General features: G+C 40.8%; 1 protein-coding gene across 3 annotated transcripts in view; it reads left to right on the top strand.

Moving 5' to 3' along the window:
* BCL2L13 (BCL2 like 13) overlaps positions 1-18,925 on the top strand; it is a 45,108-nt gene extending 26,183 nt beyond the window's left edge. For all 3 annotated transcript variants that reach the window (XM_054987771.1, XM_054987773.1, XM_054987772.1), the window contains exons 6-7: positions 1,694-1,837; positions 13,126-18,925. In XM_054987771.1, the coding sequence (XP_054843746.1) occupies positions 1,694-1,837; positions 13,126-13,944 (963 nt within the window). In that variant the 3' untranslated portion in view covers positions 13,945-18,925. The remainder of the gene's footprint in view (positions 1-1,693; positions 1,838-13,125) is intronic.
* Positions 18,926-19,005: the final 80 nt, after the last annotated feature.

The raw sequence follows: 19,005 nt of genomic DNA, 5'->3' as shown, positions 1-19,005 counted from the left end.
CTGCACAAACGGGTAAGTTGCATGAAAGAGCAAAATTCTATATTACATTTGGGCACAGTTGGGTTTTGAAGGCATTTTTATAATGTTGTGGTGGAAGAACTGCATGCCCCTGAGGAAGCCCACAAGACGAAAATCTGTGTGAGAGATAGCCGGCCCTAGTTTGGGCGGAGCAGTTGGACTTCCACCTTCTTGCCGAATCAGCTGTGAAAAAAAGGGAAAGAAGACAATTAACTTTTCTGCCCAGTGACTATATGCCCTCGATTATACCCAAGCTGATATACGTGGTCATAAGAATATTCAAGAATTAAGAGTGGTATAAGTTCTGTATGTATAGCATATTGCACATTATTGACCATGTATTTAACTTTGTATGAATATATGAACACATTTCACTTTGTGCATTGAGTGTATATTTATGTTAGTTCTCTCAGGTGGGTGTTCCCACTTCAGTTAGTCCAGAAGCTGTAAAGCTGCCTGCATGAGAAATTGTATGGGGGTCATGTGTAAGCTGTTCTCAGCCATACAGAGATAATTATAATAAAAAGATAAAAGCTTGAGCAGCATTATTTTTTCATATGTTACAGTTGTGTTGCTGTTTGTCTGCAACACAAGGACTGCTGCTGGCACGGATAGGTAGAATTCAGCATGCAGAAGGCTACCAGGTGGCCTCTGGCATGATATTCCTGCCATCCTGGTATTTTTAAGTAGGGTCATGAAGGATAATGGAGCAGGGGCATATTTTTCCAGTAAGGTTTATTGCTTGATCAGCTGAAGAAGGGTGAGCTGTGACCAAGGAAGAGAAAAATGATGGGATTACTGTCTCCTACATTTACGCCTTTTTCAGCCCAGCCAGTTGCAAAGCTATGGCTCCATTCCTGCCATCTTTGTTCTTACCCCAGTCCCTTAATTTAAAGTGGTGACGACTCTGCCAGCAGCAGCGACTTCTCTGTACCCTCCATCAGTGGGTAGTCCGAGGAAAGTAATGTGAGAGCTTCTTGCTTAGTTCACGGGACTAGCAGGCCAGTGTACTTATTAGGCCCAGGGGCCTGAAGACTCCCATTTCTCCAAAACTCTTTCCAAACATACAGTTAAATTTTTAGGCGGCCTTAATGCTGCATTTTTCTTGCCAGTTTGGTGTAGTAGTTAAGAGTAGTGGGACTCTAATCTGGAAAACTGGATTTGATTCCCCGCTCCTCTGCTTGAAGCCAGCTGGGTGACCTTTTGTCAGTCACAGCTTTCCATAGCTCTCTCAGCCCCATCCACTTCACAGGGTGATTGTTGTGGGGATGATAATAACATACTTTGTAAACCACTCTGAGAGCCAAGCCACAAGTGACGCCTGACACAGGTTGGACACTTGTCAACTTCCCTCAAGTTTTGATGGGAAATGTAGGCATCCTGGTCTTGGAGCTGTAATGGAGAGCCGAGCTGTAAAACCGGAACGCCTACGTTTCCCATCAAAACTTGAGGTAAGCTGACAAGTGTCCAACCTGTGTCAGGCGTCACTTGTGGCTTGGCTGTGAGTGGGTGTTAAGTCATTCTGAAGGGCGTTACACAAATCGAATGTTGTTATTGTAATTACATGCTGTACTGCATTCAATACATAGTAAAGTTACTTGCACAGGAGATAAACAAAGCACTCTTTGAATTTCATTGTGCATATTGCAGTCCTTCACTACAACTTTTTTTAAAGGTTTTAGTGCCTTTGGTAATACTTCAGCAGTTCTTAGTGGAGCTCACAAGACGGGGCCAGGAGCCGCTTGGCGCACTGCTGCAGTTTGGTGTGACGTACCTAGAAGACTATGTTGCAGACTACGTCATTCAACAAGGCGGATGGGTAAGAGAACTGGTAGAGGAATGCATCCTTCTTTTGAGGTCAGAAGTTTAAACGTGATTCTCTTCATGCAGAGGTGGGACTTAAGATTTGCTTTAGGTGCAGAGGAGAGCCGTCCTGACCTGCCTGTGGCACAACACAGAATCTGAGGTAAAGGGAAAGAGCTCTGTAAAAAAATGGACAACTAAAAATTCTCACTGGTTTTCATGTGGGGCAGAGCTTATTCCCAAATGAATGATCTCCTGTATTTTAGAAGAAAATTCCAGCTATGCATAACCATGGGCAGTTTCAGTACACATATCCACAATGATTATACATTCAGTACTTTAAGGGGTGGTACGGCTTTGTTTCTGGTGATCTACATAATGTCCACAGCAAAGAATTATTGGTCTAACAGTATTTCCATCTATAATTATCAGTAAGGGCCACTTCCTCTTCTTTTTGTTTAACTACTTTTACCACCAGGCATTTAGAACCCCCTTTTGTAAATCTCTAACAGGAAATCCAGACTTTTGTCGGAACTGGGTTCCATTTGAAGTCCTACTTGAAAATATTGTGAGTTGAAGATTTGTGGGAGTCTGTCAAAAGCCTGCAGCCCCTTTCTTTGCATTTCGGTGATTTGTGTTGATAACTTGATCTTGAGCTGACCAAAGCTTCTAGATTATTCTGTTCTGGGAGGTAGAACATTGCCAGATTTAAACTGAATTAATCTGGGATTAGTGAAATGACTCCAGGTTGGTTTTATTGTGAAAGTAAAGCTGATCAGGAATATTCAGTGATTAGAAAGTCTAAACATCAATAACCTCATACTACTAGTGTCTCATTTTACTATTTTACTTTATGTGTTTGACTTTCAAAAAGGGGACTGGAAGGATGCAGACAGCTGTTTTTAACCATCCGCTTCCTGTTGTTTCTACTGTCCCATCCTAACCCATTCCCATTTTTATTAAGAGACTAAATATGACCCTTGACTGGTGCAATGTTTTTGTTTGTTTTTCTAGTTCAGCAGAAAACATTTGGATTTTCTGTGTGACCTTCACTCTTGCAAAACATAGACTGTTACATCAGGTTATGCTTCAGGCCAGGATTTAATGAAAATATCTCTGGAACTTGTTTTAATATATTAGCAAGATGATTCTTACACTGCTCCTTTTGATGTGGGAACTCTCAAGATATTCTGTTCCATTCCTCAGATTTTCTTTTGTAAAGCTTCATATAAAAACACTTATTCCAGCCCATAACGGTTTACAAAAACGTGCAGTATCCTAGCTCTGTCTCTGAGCATTCATCGTTTTGACGCTGTGTTTGTAGCTGGCTAGGCTGTTCCATGAATCATGCACTCATCTATTCACCTCTAACCAGGCATAAAATTGGACTGACACAAACTGCATAACCACCAGGGCAGAGCTATTTTTGATACTGAGCAGAAAAGCTGAGGAAAGATTTGAGGTGTTGTTTTTTTTTTAACTGAATACATTTGTCGTGATTAACTGCTGTGGGAAAGAGTGTAGGACAGGATTTTTACAGGGTGGGTATTCTCGATCCGCTTATTGGACACTTCAAATTTGTTCAGTTTATGTTGAAGAAACTGTAGAACTACATTAGGTGTATAAAGAGAATAATGTCTGAGGCTTGAATATAAATTTTTCACATTGTTCAGATGGTTTCTTAGGACATGGCATTCCATTAACCAGACTTTTTTTTCCTGTTGCATTTAAATACTGTTGTCAGAAGTTTACTGTAACTTAACAGTGCTGCTTTGAAGCTCAGAGAGTACATATAACAGCCCTTGATGATCTCCAGTAATGGAGGTGCGTTAGAATTAGCCTTTCTGTGAGTTGCTTGAGTCCAAGAAAGGGTGCAGTCCAACAGACGTTGCTGGTACAAGTTATGCAGAACTTGTCCAAGAGGGAGGAACCTGTCTGGGAGGGTCTAGCTAAATACTCATGGTTAAAGTTTATATAGAATTGTTCATACTGCCTGAAAGAGATTGCTCTAGAGCCTCCCTTTATACTTCCTTATGAGGATAGCAGAAAGTGCTTTTTAAAAAAGCAGGAGATCTCTTTGTACAGTCGAGACTTCATATTATCAAGAGGAAGATCCATTGACAGAAAACCGGAGGCAAACTGGTAGTTGCATAAGTTCTAGAACCTGTATGTTACTTTACGGATTTTGGATAATGTTGAAAGTGTTCCATGTTGTAGTAATACGGAATGCTCAAGGAGGAGTTAAGGAGCCATAATTTTAGACTGCAATCAAGTGGTGGAAACTTTTTTGCCAATTGTTGCTGGATCGATAGCTGAACAAGCAGAACGGTTTACTTACTTTGTTGGACGTTCCTTTTGCTTTTCTTGGTGGGAAATGGTGGTAAACAAGGAAAGCAAATCTTTTGTTTTATTTGCCTTTTAAGCAGTTTAAGCAAATCTTTAAAGAATGGAGTTGCAATTTTGATAATCTCCTAAATAATCCAGATATAAAAATAGTTATCCAGTCTAGCTTGTTACCATATTTGGAAGAAACTTTAAAGCAACAGAAAGAGGAGGGAAAATGTAGCTGTCTACTTGCTTTACCTTTTAGGTTGGTATTCTATACTTCTATTAAATCCACTAACTTCCTAGCATTTTTTAAGATGTAGCTTCCTCTCTTGACACTGCTTATGGAAAGCAGAGCAGTCACAGAACAGTTGCATTAAAAAAATCTGACCCAGTGGAAAATAACTTCCATTCTAATTTGGCAGTAGCTCAGCTCCTCTGTTTGCCCTGAAGCTGTATTAGGGCATAAACAATTGACGTGCAGTGCGCGCTCTCTCCCCTCCCTTGTTCGTTTCATCTCCCTCTCTTGTTTGCTGCATCAGACGCTTCTGTTGGAAAAAGTGCAGAGTAAGAACGATCAGTTTGGGTAAGATTCTTCTATCAAAGTATTATTTCCAGTATTCCATGTGTGCTAACAAGGATCTTGGAGGAAATCTGAAAGATGTTAAAAGATTGTTGCATAAAAGTTAGTAATCTGCAACATCAGTTAGTCCACTTACTATGTTTGCTGGCATTTAAGGATAAGATAAATGTAAATGACTGAAATTCAACATCCACTTGATCTCTAAATGTGGGGCTTGAATCTGCAGTATATTAAAGTGCTTGTCTTTGCATTGTTACTAAATTTGTAGCATGAGTTGTTTGAGAGATGATACTTTACCCTACGATCTGGCTCAGTGGTTAATTTTTAATGCTGGTATTTTGTTTAAGGTGATAAAAGCACCCATGTGTCTGTAGAACTGAACTTCAAGAAGCAGTGTTTCAAATTCTGATATTGTATTGCATGAGGAAACTTCATTTCCATATCAACTATGATGGTTTTGTGCCTTTTGTGAAATTAATATTTCACGGTTGCTTTTCAGACTGTAAGAGTGAGATGCTTTTGTTGAGAGATCAAAATTGCCTAGTTCAATATTATGGCTTTGGGTGGCAGGGCAGAAATTTTCAGATACTTGTTTTTGTCTCAGAACAGAAACATACTTCTTTGGGGGGCATTTTGAAGACTAATGGAGAGAGTTTGTTTTATGAGGATAGATAAACGTGTTTAATTTAAACTTGAAGTGTTGCAGAAAAGAAAAACTGAAAAAGAGTGAGATCTAATTTATTTAAAAGTTGTTGAAGGGGGTAATCTCTCCTTGAGATGGAGATGTTCCTTGCTTTATGCTTTCCTTAACACCTTGCTTGAAAATTATATAGGCTGGTATAAATAAACTGTATTTGGGCAAAAGACGATTTAGTGCATTCAGGTTTCTTGCATAGCTGGACATGGCCCTGGAATGATGCCTGCTATGTCCAAAACTTACTATGTTTCTAAAAAAAAGGGAATCGGCAAGCATTCAGTTCTTGGAGTCATGGCTGGCATGACTAATGGATTTTAGTTCTACACGATGAGGTTTTTTTTTTCCATTCTTAGTCTTGACTGCCAGAACTTTTTGCTACTCATGTTTTTGAGTAACAATTGTGTATTACCAATTGTGGTAATACCAGAATATAAAATAGTACTTACATACAGCATGCTCAGTAGGTAACAAAAGCATAAAAGTACTATTAAGATAGGGATAACAGCTCTCTAAATGCTCACTTCTTTCCGTAAATGTCCTGCCCTCTTCATTCCATGTCAAAGGACATTTCATCCACACTCAAACTTCCCCTGACTCATGCTATCCTCCTTACTGGCATTCTTAAGGATGATGATGATGATAGTAATAATAACAACAACAACAACCTTGTGCTCTTCAGGACAGATTAGTGCCACACTCAGAGCTGTTAACAAGTTGGTGCATTATTATCCCCACAACAGACATCCTGTGACCTGGGTGGGGCTGAGAGAGCTCTGACAGCTGCGACTGACCCAAGGTCACCCAGCTGGCTTAAAGTGGAGGAGTGGGGAATCAAATCCCGTTCTTCAAATTAGATTCCTGCTGCTCCTAACCACTAAACTGATTCTTATATCTGTGTGGAAGTTCTTCTGGCCTCTCAGGTCTCCTTCACGGCACATACTCCTTGTTCTTACTGTGGCTGCTCCCTGCTCTTGCGTGGGGAAACAGTCTCTTTACCCATGCATATTCCTTTCCCCCCCCCACTGAGAATGTTTGGCTGCTAGCTTCCTGTTTACTTCTGTGGGAGAGTCCACCGCTCAAAAGTAGAGCGCCTGCTTTGTACACAAAGCTCTCAAGTTCATTTGCTGGTATCTCCAGTTAAAAGAGATCAGGTGGCATATGCTGGAATTACATTTCTCTGCCCAAGGCTATACTGCCAGCCACTGCCAGCCAGAGTCAACAGTACTGAACTAGATAGAGACGTAGTATAAGAGAGATTCTTTTCTAGCTCACATCTGCAAAACGAGCTTCTTCAAACCACTCCTTACGATAATGGTATTGTTTAAGATTGCTTCTGCATTATTGCTGCATACCTTTTGGCTCCACCTTTTTTAAAAACAGACATTGTTGTTAATGGTACACTTGAAAGCTGTTAAACTGCACTCTGAAGAGGCTTCTGACCTTGTTTTTAACTTGTGCCTCTGTTCTGTCAGATGGCCTCAGAGCTGGGTGTATATATGTTGGTTCAGTATGCAACTTCATTGGCCTCCTCAGTGACATAAAATTAGGCTATTTTGTGGATCATATGATACTCATGGAAGGGATTTGTAGCTTGTGCAATCTGAGCTGAAATAGAGAACTAAAATTTACCTTGGATGCTAAAAAAGAAAACTATTTCTGCCATATTACTGATTTGAAATATGCGGAGTTTTGCATTCATTTATTCATTTGTTGCATATCCCACATAATGTTTTTCATCTTGAGACACACTCATACAAGAGAGTTGCTAAATTCTGTGACAAAACTGCAGAGAGAAACACGTGTAAGGAAGCAGGAGGGATTTAGACCAAAGACAGAAAAGGGCAAGACAATAAATTTGGCCTAAGTAGAGTTAGTCTGTCACCTTTCAAGCTTTCAAGTATCCTACACTACTTGAGAGGAGTAAGTACAGGGTAGTGAATGTATCTTGCTGGGATGTTGTTCTGCGGTGTGGCGAAGGAATAACTTCTGTGGGTCAAATGGCAGGCTGCTGCGCCTAGGTCTGCTTGGCAAATGGCATGGCGTGGCGTGGCATGGCGAGTCAATGGTATTTGAATCTTCAGGCAATGTAATGGCAGGCCTCTCCTCAAGCAAATAGACTAGTGGAGAAATATAATGCTTGAAGCCTTTTTGAGTAGGAATGCCTAAGGTATTTTCAGTATGTAGGCTAAACTGTTTAGGCATCTGGTCTTCCAGAGCATAATTGGGAGTGCCTGTCTTCAAAAATTTCTGCAGAACAGATTTTCCAGGAGCATCAGATGCAGAAAAAGGAAGGGCTAATAAGAAAGTAAGCACAGAGAGAGAGAGAGAGAGAGAGAGAGAGAGAGAGAGAGAGAGAGAGAGAGAGAGAGTGTACATGAAAGTGCAAGTGTAAAGATAGCAAGGTAACAATGGACTGTAACTTGGCACCGTGGACGATTTGTTGGCCAGTATTCCTTCAAGCGCCTAGCCCCACTGTTGAGCTAAATTTAAGCACTAGTAAAGAAGGGCATTAAAACTTGCTTACAGGCCAGTATGGATTTGCCCAAAGCAGATCCCTTCTCTGCATTTCTTCGGCCTCTTGGAAGGCAGAATGCTTTTTGATTCTGTCATCATCAAGTCTGGAAGGGTCTAACAATGTATGTCTATGAAGCACGTTAAAAAAGAATCCCAAGTTATTCCACAAAGGGGCACTATCATTACAATGCTGCTGTTAGAGAGATAAGATTTCTATACATTTTGAAGCCTTGAGCATTGGTGGTGGGGGGGGGGGGGTTTATGATCCTTTTTTTTTTCCTTTTGGGAAAAATTGAAATACATGCAATTCTTTTTTTTTTAAGCCTAAACTGTCTTATTGCTTTAAGAAAATTTTAAAAATCATTTTAACTTTTACGTATAAAATTACATTATTTCTATTGGGAAAAAAGTTATTCAGGGAAGGGGATTGTACATTCCTGTCTCAGGTTTTCCGGGCCCCCAGCCTTCACATCTCTAGCTGTTGTGTAGTGCTTTCTGCAGAAGCAAGTACACTCAGTGCGAACCAGGCTGGAGCTGCGCAGAGGACAGTGGGTAGGGAAATATCCATGGGAGAATAATATGTACTCTTTCAGTCCATGAGACAGCTTGATCAGCACAGAGAGAGGGTGGGTGGGGATTTACGGAGTAATTGCTTTCAGTATGGCTGCGGTCCAGCCCCCGATACAGCTTTCTACATGTGCCACATTCCATTAGCGCAGATGGATTAATGTGCAAAGCCGCTATCAGCAGAAGCTTTGAGAGCTTTGTGTGAATGTTGCATGAGTGCTTATGACCAGATTGCAAGCAAGGCTGTATAGTCTGTGGAACTAGAACAGTTCCAGGGGGGTGGCAGTATTGGGCTGTTGCAGGCAAAAGAAGTCTTGTGGTACCTTGAAGACTAGCCAGTAGGTCTGGATCTTGTCACCATTTATGCTCTGTAGCATAATGGCACACACCTTTTGCTGGGTAAACAGGTTTTCTGATCTTTCTCTATAATAACTGCCCTCTTTCCTCTTGCTGTTTGCAGCACAATCTGCCAACTGAATGCAACACTTCACATCCCTGATAAGAGTTGGCTTGCAGCTTATGCTTCAATAAATTGGCCACTCTAGTTTTAAGGTACCCCAAGCCTCTGTTTGAACAGTTCTAGTACGATATAAAGCAATTCCATGAATTCATATAGAAAGAATGTAGAAGTTATAATATAACTTTGTTTGAATTTGTGGGGAAAGACTAGAAATAGAAAAACCAGTTGTTCCTCTGAGTCACTTTTGATTATTTAATGACACTGGCACCCTCTAAAGGGCATGTGAAAAACTGCCCTCACTATGGAATTTATCACCATTTTTAAATGTATTATTAATACCTCACTTTTCTCTAATCTGGATTCAAAGCCAGTGTGCTGTAGTGGTTAGATGGACTATCATAGATCATAGATGGACTATGATTTGGGAGACCCGAGTTCAATTTCTTGCTCTGCCATGGAAGTTCATTGGATTACCTTGTCCAGTCACAACACTCAGCCTAACCTACCTCACAGAGTTTGTTGTGAGGAAAAAATGGAAGAGAGAAGAATGATGTAAGCCACATTGGGTCCCCATTGGGGAGAAAGTTTGAGTACAAATGAAGTAAAAAATAAAGTGGCCTACATCCTTCTCATCACCATTTTACCCTCACAACAACCCTGCAAGGTAGGTTAGGCTGAGTGTGCACTACTGGCCCAAGGTCACCCAGTAAGCCTCTGTGGCCAATGAGGATTTGAACCTGGGTCTCCTGAATCCTAGTCTGCAACTAACCACTACACCATGCTGGCATTTTGCCATTTAAATTCTTTTGAAAATATGTACAATTATTTTGTCATGTTTTATTTTGTCTCATAGTAATGATCAAGGTATGTACTTTTCTATTACATGTCTTAGATTTGATCCTTCAGGCAGCCATAACTGAGTGGGTAGACTTGCCAAGCCATGGAAGGCCCCATTATGCATTATGAAACATATACATCAAGTTATCTCATAGTCACAGCAATCCTGTGAAAATGATTAGGGCTAACACTATTAACTTGTTCAAGGCACATGTATCAAATGTTATGAGTGAGAGAAGATTGAAACTCATTTCCCCCCTTCAAATCCAACATCCTGTCCACTGGTTCCAAACACTTAAGTGGCCAACAATGTGCAAACTACTGGACATCAGGAAGGTAGTTCAACAGGGATGTGATACCGCACCTGTGGTGCCACGCCCAGTTCAAAGGTCACTCTGTTTATCAAAATTCAAATTTGAAATTTAAATTTCCTGCCACATATCCCTCCTCCCCAATCTTTTTCACCCACCTTTTATTACTTGTAATCTTCTGCATGCATATGACATATATGCCATACTGTTTCATCCTAAATATTTGTGCTAATGTAACTGGGTGCTTTCCATTTATGTTCCACTCAACCTGAAAACCCATTCAAAATCCTCTTCAGGTTTTTCCCAGTGTTACAGTGAAAAATTTACTCTGAAAGCCCACAGGAGGATGCCAGCCAACAACAGACCCATCTTTCCCTCAATCCCCAACTGGCCTCTTGCTTTTAGTATCTTTACAAGTGACAGTCAATCATTTTCTTCTAGTTTCTGTGGGTATACCATCGGAGAAGCAGAAGTCCGAGAGCATCCACCCTCTGTAGCTGCTCTAAGACTTCTCCTCTCTCTCTATACTGTAGACTCTTCCCTCTGAAGTTGCCATTTCCCCTGGCAGAACTGATCTATGTAGTCTGTTGATCAGTTGTCATCCCGAGAGAACTCGAGGTCCCGCCTTGAGGCCGGTAACTCTAACATCATCCCAACCAATAGTTTTACAAATACAGAGCATTTCACTTGCAGGCCCCTAGCACATACGTCTCCACTCTTGATAGTCTTGTTTAATTTATTTAACTCTCCCATACTGCCTTTCCATCCCCATTTTTTTTGGAAGGCGGGGTTGAGGGGAGCAGGCCCTCAGTGTGGCTAAAATAAAACTTTGTGTCATGTTATTGTTGCTTTTAAAGAAGTTGATGAATACTCTGAAGAAAAGATGTGTTGTTGATTCTGGCTTGGATTCAGATGAAGACATTTAGTAGTGATCTGATACTCGTCCTTGGCTTCATTGGCCTTGTAGTTGCTTTTCCCAGCTGTCAAACAATACAAAACAAGGGTAGATCTTGTGTATGTGGGGAAAAGCTGTTAAGAAAATTAAAATTTTATTTGACAATTGCTTACAATCAACAATCAGAAGAGAGGCACATCTTCACAAATTTTTATTTCTAGGACTTTCCATAGAAATAGATAATTGTTTGCTTACTTAATTTATACCCTGACTTGCTACCAAATAGTGACCCAAATCAGTTTGCATTGTTCTCCCTTCATTTTATCCTCACAACAACCCTGTGATGGAGGCTAGGCTGAGCATGTGGACTGGCCCAAGGTCACTCAGCAGGCTTCCATGGTAGAGTGGGATTTGAATCTGGGTCTCCCAGATCCTAGTCCAACACTAACTGCTGTACTACACTGGCTCATACTGTGTAGTGTATGAACACATTATTTTCTCATTAGACAAAGGGAGCTTTGACTCTCAAAAAGGGAGCTTTGACTATACCTTGAAAATCTTATTGGTCTCCGAGGTGCTACTGGACTCAAATCTTACTATTTTCTCAGAGTTTCAGGATTGGTGGGGCTGGGGAGGGACACTATGTAGAAATGTTATCTGTTCTGCTTTAGATTTTGGGAAAATGAAATATTTTCTCTGTTATCTTCAGGTTTGCCACCTAGAGAATATAAAACTACATATTGTTGCTGCTAATCAGCCTAAAATTATATTAGATGCTGTTCAATAATAAAATGGTCAAGTCTCCATTGCAGGCTTATAATTTACAAGAACAACACACAAGAGGCGGTTCCTGAAATAACGCAAGTCTGGGGAGCTGATACCAGCAAGGAACCTATAACATCTCAATCAACCACTTAATGATACTTAAAGCCAATGAGTAACATAATTTAGTCAATATCCATGTACAATGACAATAAATACAAACAAGGTGATACTTAGAACAGTTCACGCAGGACCGTTCTTATTGACAACAGAGCATCTATACAGCTTCTTTCCCTGCACTTTCCTTTTTTCAATCCACTGCTGCAGAGACTCCCCATGTGGCACCAGAAAGATTTTTAAGGTTTAAAAAGGAAGTTACATCATTGTGCTATAGCAATCTATTGCTCCAATGTACCAGTTCTCAGCTTTTTTTAAAAAAAATCATTGTCTCTTTTTGTTCCTGCGTTTTAAGGGGAAATGTTACTTATAACTCCACAATAAAAAGGGTTAGATACTTTTGGAACAAATATATTATAGCAATAAACATTATAGCAAAAAGTAGAACAGTAACAAATAAGAAAGTAAAGGTCAGAATAATGTTAAGAAAATTGATGAGGCAAACTGGTGATAGTTTCTGTGCAGTATTTTTCATTGCTTCTATTAGCAAACAGTTCTATACTACTTTTAGTTTGGTTAAAAAAAATCAGGCTAGCAATGATTTTCTGATAAGTGGAGCCCCTTTGTCCTCATTGCTTGCTCTAAGCTGAAAAAAGAAGCAACTGTCCTTTTTGTAACTGATGCTCTTTTACTTAATGAGGCTCAGTCAAATGCAAATATCTGCTACTGTATTTACTTAAAGATTAGATTTTATTTCAAGGTATGGCTTTAAAAGGGAGGGGGGTCATCTTGCATTTGCATACACGTTATTAATGTCCAGTCATTTTAAAAGTTGCTGTATATAACTGGCGGGGTGTGTGTGTTAGTCTTCCTTTTGAGTAAGTAGTCTGAAAAAGATGCCTGAATAAATAATATAGAGTTGCATGAAAAATTGCAATTGGAAGCTTGGCACTGAAATAAATGCAATGCCATTTGTAAGTTTAGTATGCATGATTTTCATTCCAGGTTTTTTTCATGGATTTTTCACACAATGACAAAAATGTACCTGTGTTCACACCATGTTTCATACTGCTCTAAGACATCTTGATTTCTTTGTAGTTCAGAATTAAGGCTTACTGACAGAAAATGCCTCTTGATAAAAATTCTGCTTCTCTTAAGGTACATTTCTAATGTAGCTGGTGAAATTGTGTGTGTAAAGCTGGTACTTCTTTGCTGACTCTGTTTCTTTCTTTCCAGGGCACTGTCTTTAGTTTGGATTCTGAAGAGGAGGAGTACCACGGACTCATTGCCGAAGATAGCAATGACATCTATATCCTAACCAGTGACAACTCAGGCCAGGTGAGCCCTCCTGAGTCACCCACAGTGACAACGTCCTGGCAATCAGAGAGCTTGCCCGTTTCCTTGTCAGCTAGCCAGAGCTGGCATACGGAGAGCTTGCCAGTCTCTTTGGGGCCCGAGTCTTGGCAACAAGTGGCCATGGATCCCGAAGAAGTGAAGAGTTTGGACAGCAATGGAGGTGCGGAAGAGAGAAGTGAAAACAACTCCTCTAACTCTGATATTGTACATGTTGAGAAGGAGGAGATCCCAGAGGGGGTTGAGGAAACATTAACTTCTGAAGCAGTTCTTCAATCTGAAACTGCAAAGCAGGGTTCCTCAGATGCTCCTACCACCTTGCTGGAGATGGAGTCAGAGGCAGAAATCATGTCAATTAAAAAACCAAGCCTATCTGCGACTATGCCTACTGAACACCAGAAAGAGGGAGCGGCAGTAGTGGAGTTGGAACCTGAAACTCCAGTACTGAGTAAGCCTGCCAAGAAATCATCTCCTGTAGAGGACAAAGCAGCCTCCAAACCTGAGAGAATACTGCCTCCAGAAGAGGAACTGGAGGTGAGGAAAGAGGGCTATTCCGAAGAAAAGGAAGAGAAGTCTCCCGCTGGAGAAGAGAAACCCATCCTGCTGCCAGAAGGCAAATCAATTCTGCTATACGGTGGGGCTGCTGCAGTGGCCATCCTGGCAGTGGCAGTGGGTGTAGCGCTGGCGTTGCGGAAGAAGTAATGGACTTCGCTTGGATCCACATTTAGTTGCATTGACTGAGGGTTATGATGCCCACTGTTAATGGGGAATCTATGTAACTTAAAGGGTGGTGGGGCAAGGGTACGCTGTCAGGTTAAGTCTAGGGACAATCATGTTTTTAGTGGACTGGGGCTGGAGCTTCCTGATTAACATATAGGGGTGTCATTTTTTAAAACCCTGCACATGTAAGTATCTATGTATAAATAAGGAACGTGAATGTTTATACACTGGAAACTGGAATCTAAAATTCCAGGGGAATGGGAGAGTTGATGGCTACCCCCTGGAGATTTTCCTTACATAGCTGCTATTGCAGCTTTTCGGTTCCCCATCCACCTCTTGAATGAGAGGTGCTTCGGTTTGGCAGCATGAGGCTGGTCTCCCTTTTTTTGCCTCAGCTTCCTCAGGTACTGCACTGCTCCTGTTGACCTCCCAGTTCTCTTTTAAACCCCAGTGGGGTAGTGCTTCTTCAAACCTCTTTGCTTTCTACTTTTGTCTCCCCCCGCAATACTTTCTGAGGCCCACCTTTCAAAAATTGTGCTTCTCTCTAGTAGAATTCTCAGTGTTCTATAATGTTGTGTGGAGGAAGTAAGTCTCCCAGGGTGAATTAGAATGGTTTGGATGGGAAAAGGTAGATGTTCTTAGAGCCCCCATGTGTATTTGTCACTTCAGTGATTACCGAAAACCTGACTCTTCCCTCCCCCCTTACTCCATACTACTTCACTGCATCCATTTTGGTGGGAGCTGTAATATTTTGATCAAGTTTGTTATGATTATGAAAGAAAATGATGGAAATATTTCTACCCAGTATTCATAAGCAAAAACTGATGAGTCAGAGTTGATCTGGCACCATTTGTGAAATGACTTAAGCACCCACTTGGCTCATCTTTTCTTCTGAATTTGCACAACGTTCAATGGTGGATTGCATTTAGCCTTAAATTGACCTTGGCCACTGCCAAATTAGCAAATCCAGGGTCTTCCGAGAAACCTCCAATCTGAACAGCATCATGCTATACCTTCCAGTTATCTGCCTAATTCCTGGCTATAGGATGAGTGATGTTGTGAAAGCTGGTAGTCTCAAGCAGCTCATGTAAATTTCTTGGGTAATTGTTATGTGTACAGAGTTTGGAGAAGTACTGAGAAAAGGTAGATAAATTAAAACCAAATATTTTTTTCTCCAAATACATTTAATCCTGGTCTGTGACATAATAGATGTATCCCTTCTTTCATCCTCCACTTTCATTAAATGATGCTGAGGGCTCCCCCCCTCCATTTCTAGTGATTTGTAGCAGCGTTAAAGTGTAGAGTTAGTGGTGGGGGGGGGAGCGTTCCCTCCTCTTAAACCTTTGCCATAGCTGCCTTTTCATGTTATCTTCTGTAGATCAGATGATCAAGAAGTTCCTAAATGTCTTTATTTAGACATGGTTTCCAGCTTTCTATTCATATAAATAAAATTAAAAGCATCTCAAATGATTACACACGAGCTATCATGTGGCATTTACATTCATTTGGCAACATCTTGGCAAAAATGTAGGATCTCCTGGTCGTAACATTGACAATTTAAATTGCCTTTGTTGGCACATCAATTGAGCAAATGTGCCAATATTTCATTTTTAGGCATTTGCTCATCAATAGACTTGCTTCACACATGAAACCGTCTATAGCCATACCAGCTTGGAGACTGGTGGCAGGCAGTCTTACTGTACCAGGGATATTGGTACAGGTAAATTTGATGGATGTAGCTCAAAAGGGGACAGGTGAAGCAAGCCCTAAGAACTTCATTGTAACCTGGCCTTTTTTACCAACTCCCTTTTCAAAAACCTGTCTCTCTACTTCCTCTTAATAATGTGATAATTGATGTTCTTCAAAAAGCTGTGATTCAGTAGGGTTTTCATATACATTTAATTAGTGGTACTTGCTCTTCTGCATCTTAACATTTAGTTGCAGTGGTCTCTTGTGTCAGGTACCCATGGATCTCTGGTGGTGGTTAGTTATCCTGTTCAACATTAGCTCCAGCAAAGGATCAAAGGTGATCAGAAAGTTCAGTTCTAATGCCTTGTGCGGGAGGCAGCATCATGTTGAAAACTTTTTTGGGAACCAAATTAGTGGAGCACTGCTTCATGCATCCCATTCTACCAAATTTGGCATGTATCATCTTGAGGCAATCTTGCTCATTGCATAACCACAACCCTGGATTTGCTGTCAGTTGACATTGACAGGGAATCACAGGCAAGTCACTCCTCTCTGGTGAATGTCTTACTCACTTGCAAACATGTTTTGGCATTCCTGCATTATTTTTAGCGTGAATCTAAAACCTCCTTCGTGCACACCACATTAGTTTTAAGGTAGCCCTTGAATGAAGGGGGGGGGGTTCCACTTGTTTGGCTAGTGCTACAGGACAGGAACTGTGCTACAGCTGCTGACTAGGTAATTCAGAGCTTTAGCGCTATTTATCATTTTACCAAAAAAGTGCCTCAGTGTATTCCATTATTTTCCTTTGTATATTTGCCTACTTTCTGATTCATAGCTTTCTTGGCAGGTCGTGGTGCTGAAGGCTTTGGAAGACTAGTTCAGAAAATGAAATAACCCTTAGCACCTGTATGGCTGGTTTAAAGCCCTGCTGCAGCACAGTTCCTCTGGAAGTGTTTGGTTCCTAGAACCTGCTTCACCACTTTGCAAGTCTCACAGTCGCAACTAGTTTGGCTTGTCAGATACTTGGAAGTGCACTAGTACTGGACAACTGTGATAAAAGATAGGAAATACCTAAAGTTAACTTGGTAGAATTCTGATATGTAAACGGATGGTAGAAGTGGATGGTTCCCACCTTGCCTGATTCTACGATTTAACCTGAGCTTGTTATTAGTACGAGGTCTGACATTGGCTATTGCCTACGCTATTCCGTCAACAAATGACTTTTGTTACGTTCTTTGTGTGGACTATTGCTGCTTTTGTGACCTCAGTGATGGTATTTGATGCTCTCACACTTTATAAATTCCCACTTCCACATATCTCTACACTAACCATTTTACTTGATCGAGATGTGGTGTGTGTCACTTGCTGGGGGAAGCAGAAGGGGGCTGTCAGGGCCTGGCCCCTCTGCCTCAGTTATGTATCTCCTCTCTTATTAATGAATATGGGGAGACAGTGCTAGGAGGTCCTCTCTCCTAATAGGCAAAGCCCTCCTTTATTCAGTTGTCAGAATGATAGAATATTAGAAACATTAAAAAGGATGCAGAACTGAATTGCTATTAAGTAGAGGCCACTTGCGTAGCTGACATTTGCCTAGAGCTAGTATTCTGTTATAGTGGGGATTCATAATAGAACAAGGCTTGGTTAAGGTGTGGCATCTTTTACACTTATGTTTTGAAGTCATATCTGTTAATTTACTTCTGTTTTCTTAGGCAATGGCACTGATGCTTTGAACCAATGTCCTGCTGTGAAGTACCACAAGAGAAGGGCTAGCGTGTTGTAAAAGTACTTTGTACTCTGGCAAAAGTACTTCTCAGGGTTATATGTTCATATGCTGCAGACACAGGCCGGAGTACACATTTAGTTTGGGGGCTGGAAAAAATATATGCTAAATACCTTTTGGGAGGGTGTCATCTAGAACATATCTTTGGTCATATATCCTAGTCATGTAGAAATTCCAAAAATAGTATAGGTTTGACCTCTGCATTTGAACCCCTAAACTGAATCACAATTGCTCTCCTTTCCTCCCAAGTGCTTCCACTTGACAAAACACTTGGGTGGCATGGCACTAGTCTACTGAAAGCCCTCCTTCCTTTCCAGTTAAAGCTAAGTCTAGTTTTCACAGCTTCACCTGCCTGGGACAAGCTCCAACTTGATTACTATGGCTTTGAATGATCGGCTGTGCTATTTTAGACTTTACTACTGTATTCATGCCTGATAGTTTTTAAAGAAACTCTTTCTTGAACATGAAATCCACATGGTAGGGACTAACACTCCAGTACTCCTACAGCATAGATTTCTCTAACAATTGCATAGAGCGATTGTTTGTATCCAAGCATTACAAAGGTGGTTCTTGATTTAGGCTTTTAGGGATTTCTCAAAGGCAAAAGCTGTTAACTGCTGCCTTACCCATAAGGAGATGGTGAAACAAGTCTTAGCTCCATTGTGTCCACGTCTCTACACTTGCTAGCTTAAAAACAAGATTTATCCACAGTAGACTCCAAGAACATAAACCAAAATGCAAGGCAAACAGCTGAAATTATTCAGCATTATGTCGGAAAAGAGAGAGAAGCCCTGGCTGCTTTTTCAAATATTTTGGTTTTGAGTAGCTACAAATGGGTGGGGAAAACCATTACAGAAGGCTGATAAACGAATGAGTATAATAAACTGAGAACAATTTATCCCAGCGCAGTAAAAAGTAACTCTAGTGACTAACACTGCCAATTTCAAATCCTGTACACACAAGCATGAATTTGATGACTATCATCAAACATTCTGTCTTCTGCGTGTGCTTCCCCCACCCATCATGCACTTTGCAACAGTAAGTGGATGTGAATTATGTGTGACATGAGATGCAAGAGCAAGTCAGTAGGTATTCAGAGCAAGTGCAGTTCTTGATCATTCCTGGTGTAAGGGCTGTGCTTTTACAAATAATACTGTCTGAAACTTCTTGTGCCATTTGTTGACTTGGGGTAAAAAGAAACCTGCTGTTTCCAGTGTTAAAAAGGGAGTGATTGCCAGCTCCATCATGACTGTGTTTATAAATTGAAAGGGTCATACATTTTTCTTCCCCTAATGGGACTCTGTTGTAAGACCATGCCTCCACCACCACTCCAGTTGCACTTTTAATAAAGTCAATTTTGGAAAGAAAAAAAAAAGAGTGGACTTTCTTTGCATTACAGGCAAAGGATACCATTTTTAATTTCTTCACTTTCCCACCTCATCCACAGTTGTATATTTTGAGAACAACTCAACTGTATGTCTGCATATGATTTAGACCACATTTTTTATGAAGCCCAAAAAGACAACAGCGGGACAAACTAAAATCGATTGCATCAGATCTCAGAAGCTAAGCAG

The sequence above is a fragment of the Eublepharis macularius genome, chromosome 9, assembly GCF_028583425.1.
Source record: "Eublepharis macularius isolate TG4126 chromosome 9, MPM_Emac_v1.0, whole genome shotgun sequence".
NCBI classification, from domain to species: Eukaryota; Metazoa; Chordata; class Lepidosauria; order Squamata; family Eublepharidae; genus Eublepharis; species Eublepharis macularius.
Note: the sequence above shows the minus strand (reverse complement) of the source record. Positions and strands in the feature narration are given on the sequence as shown.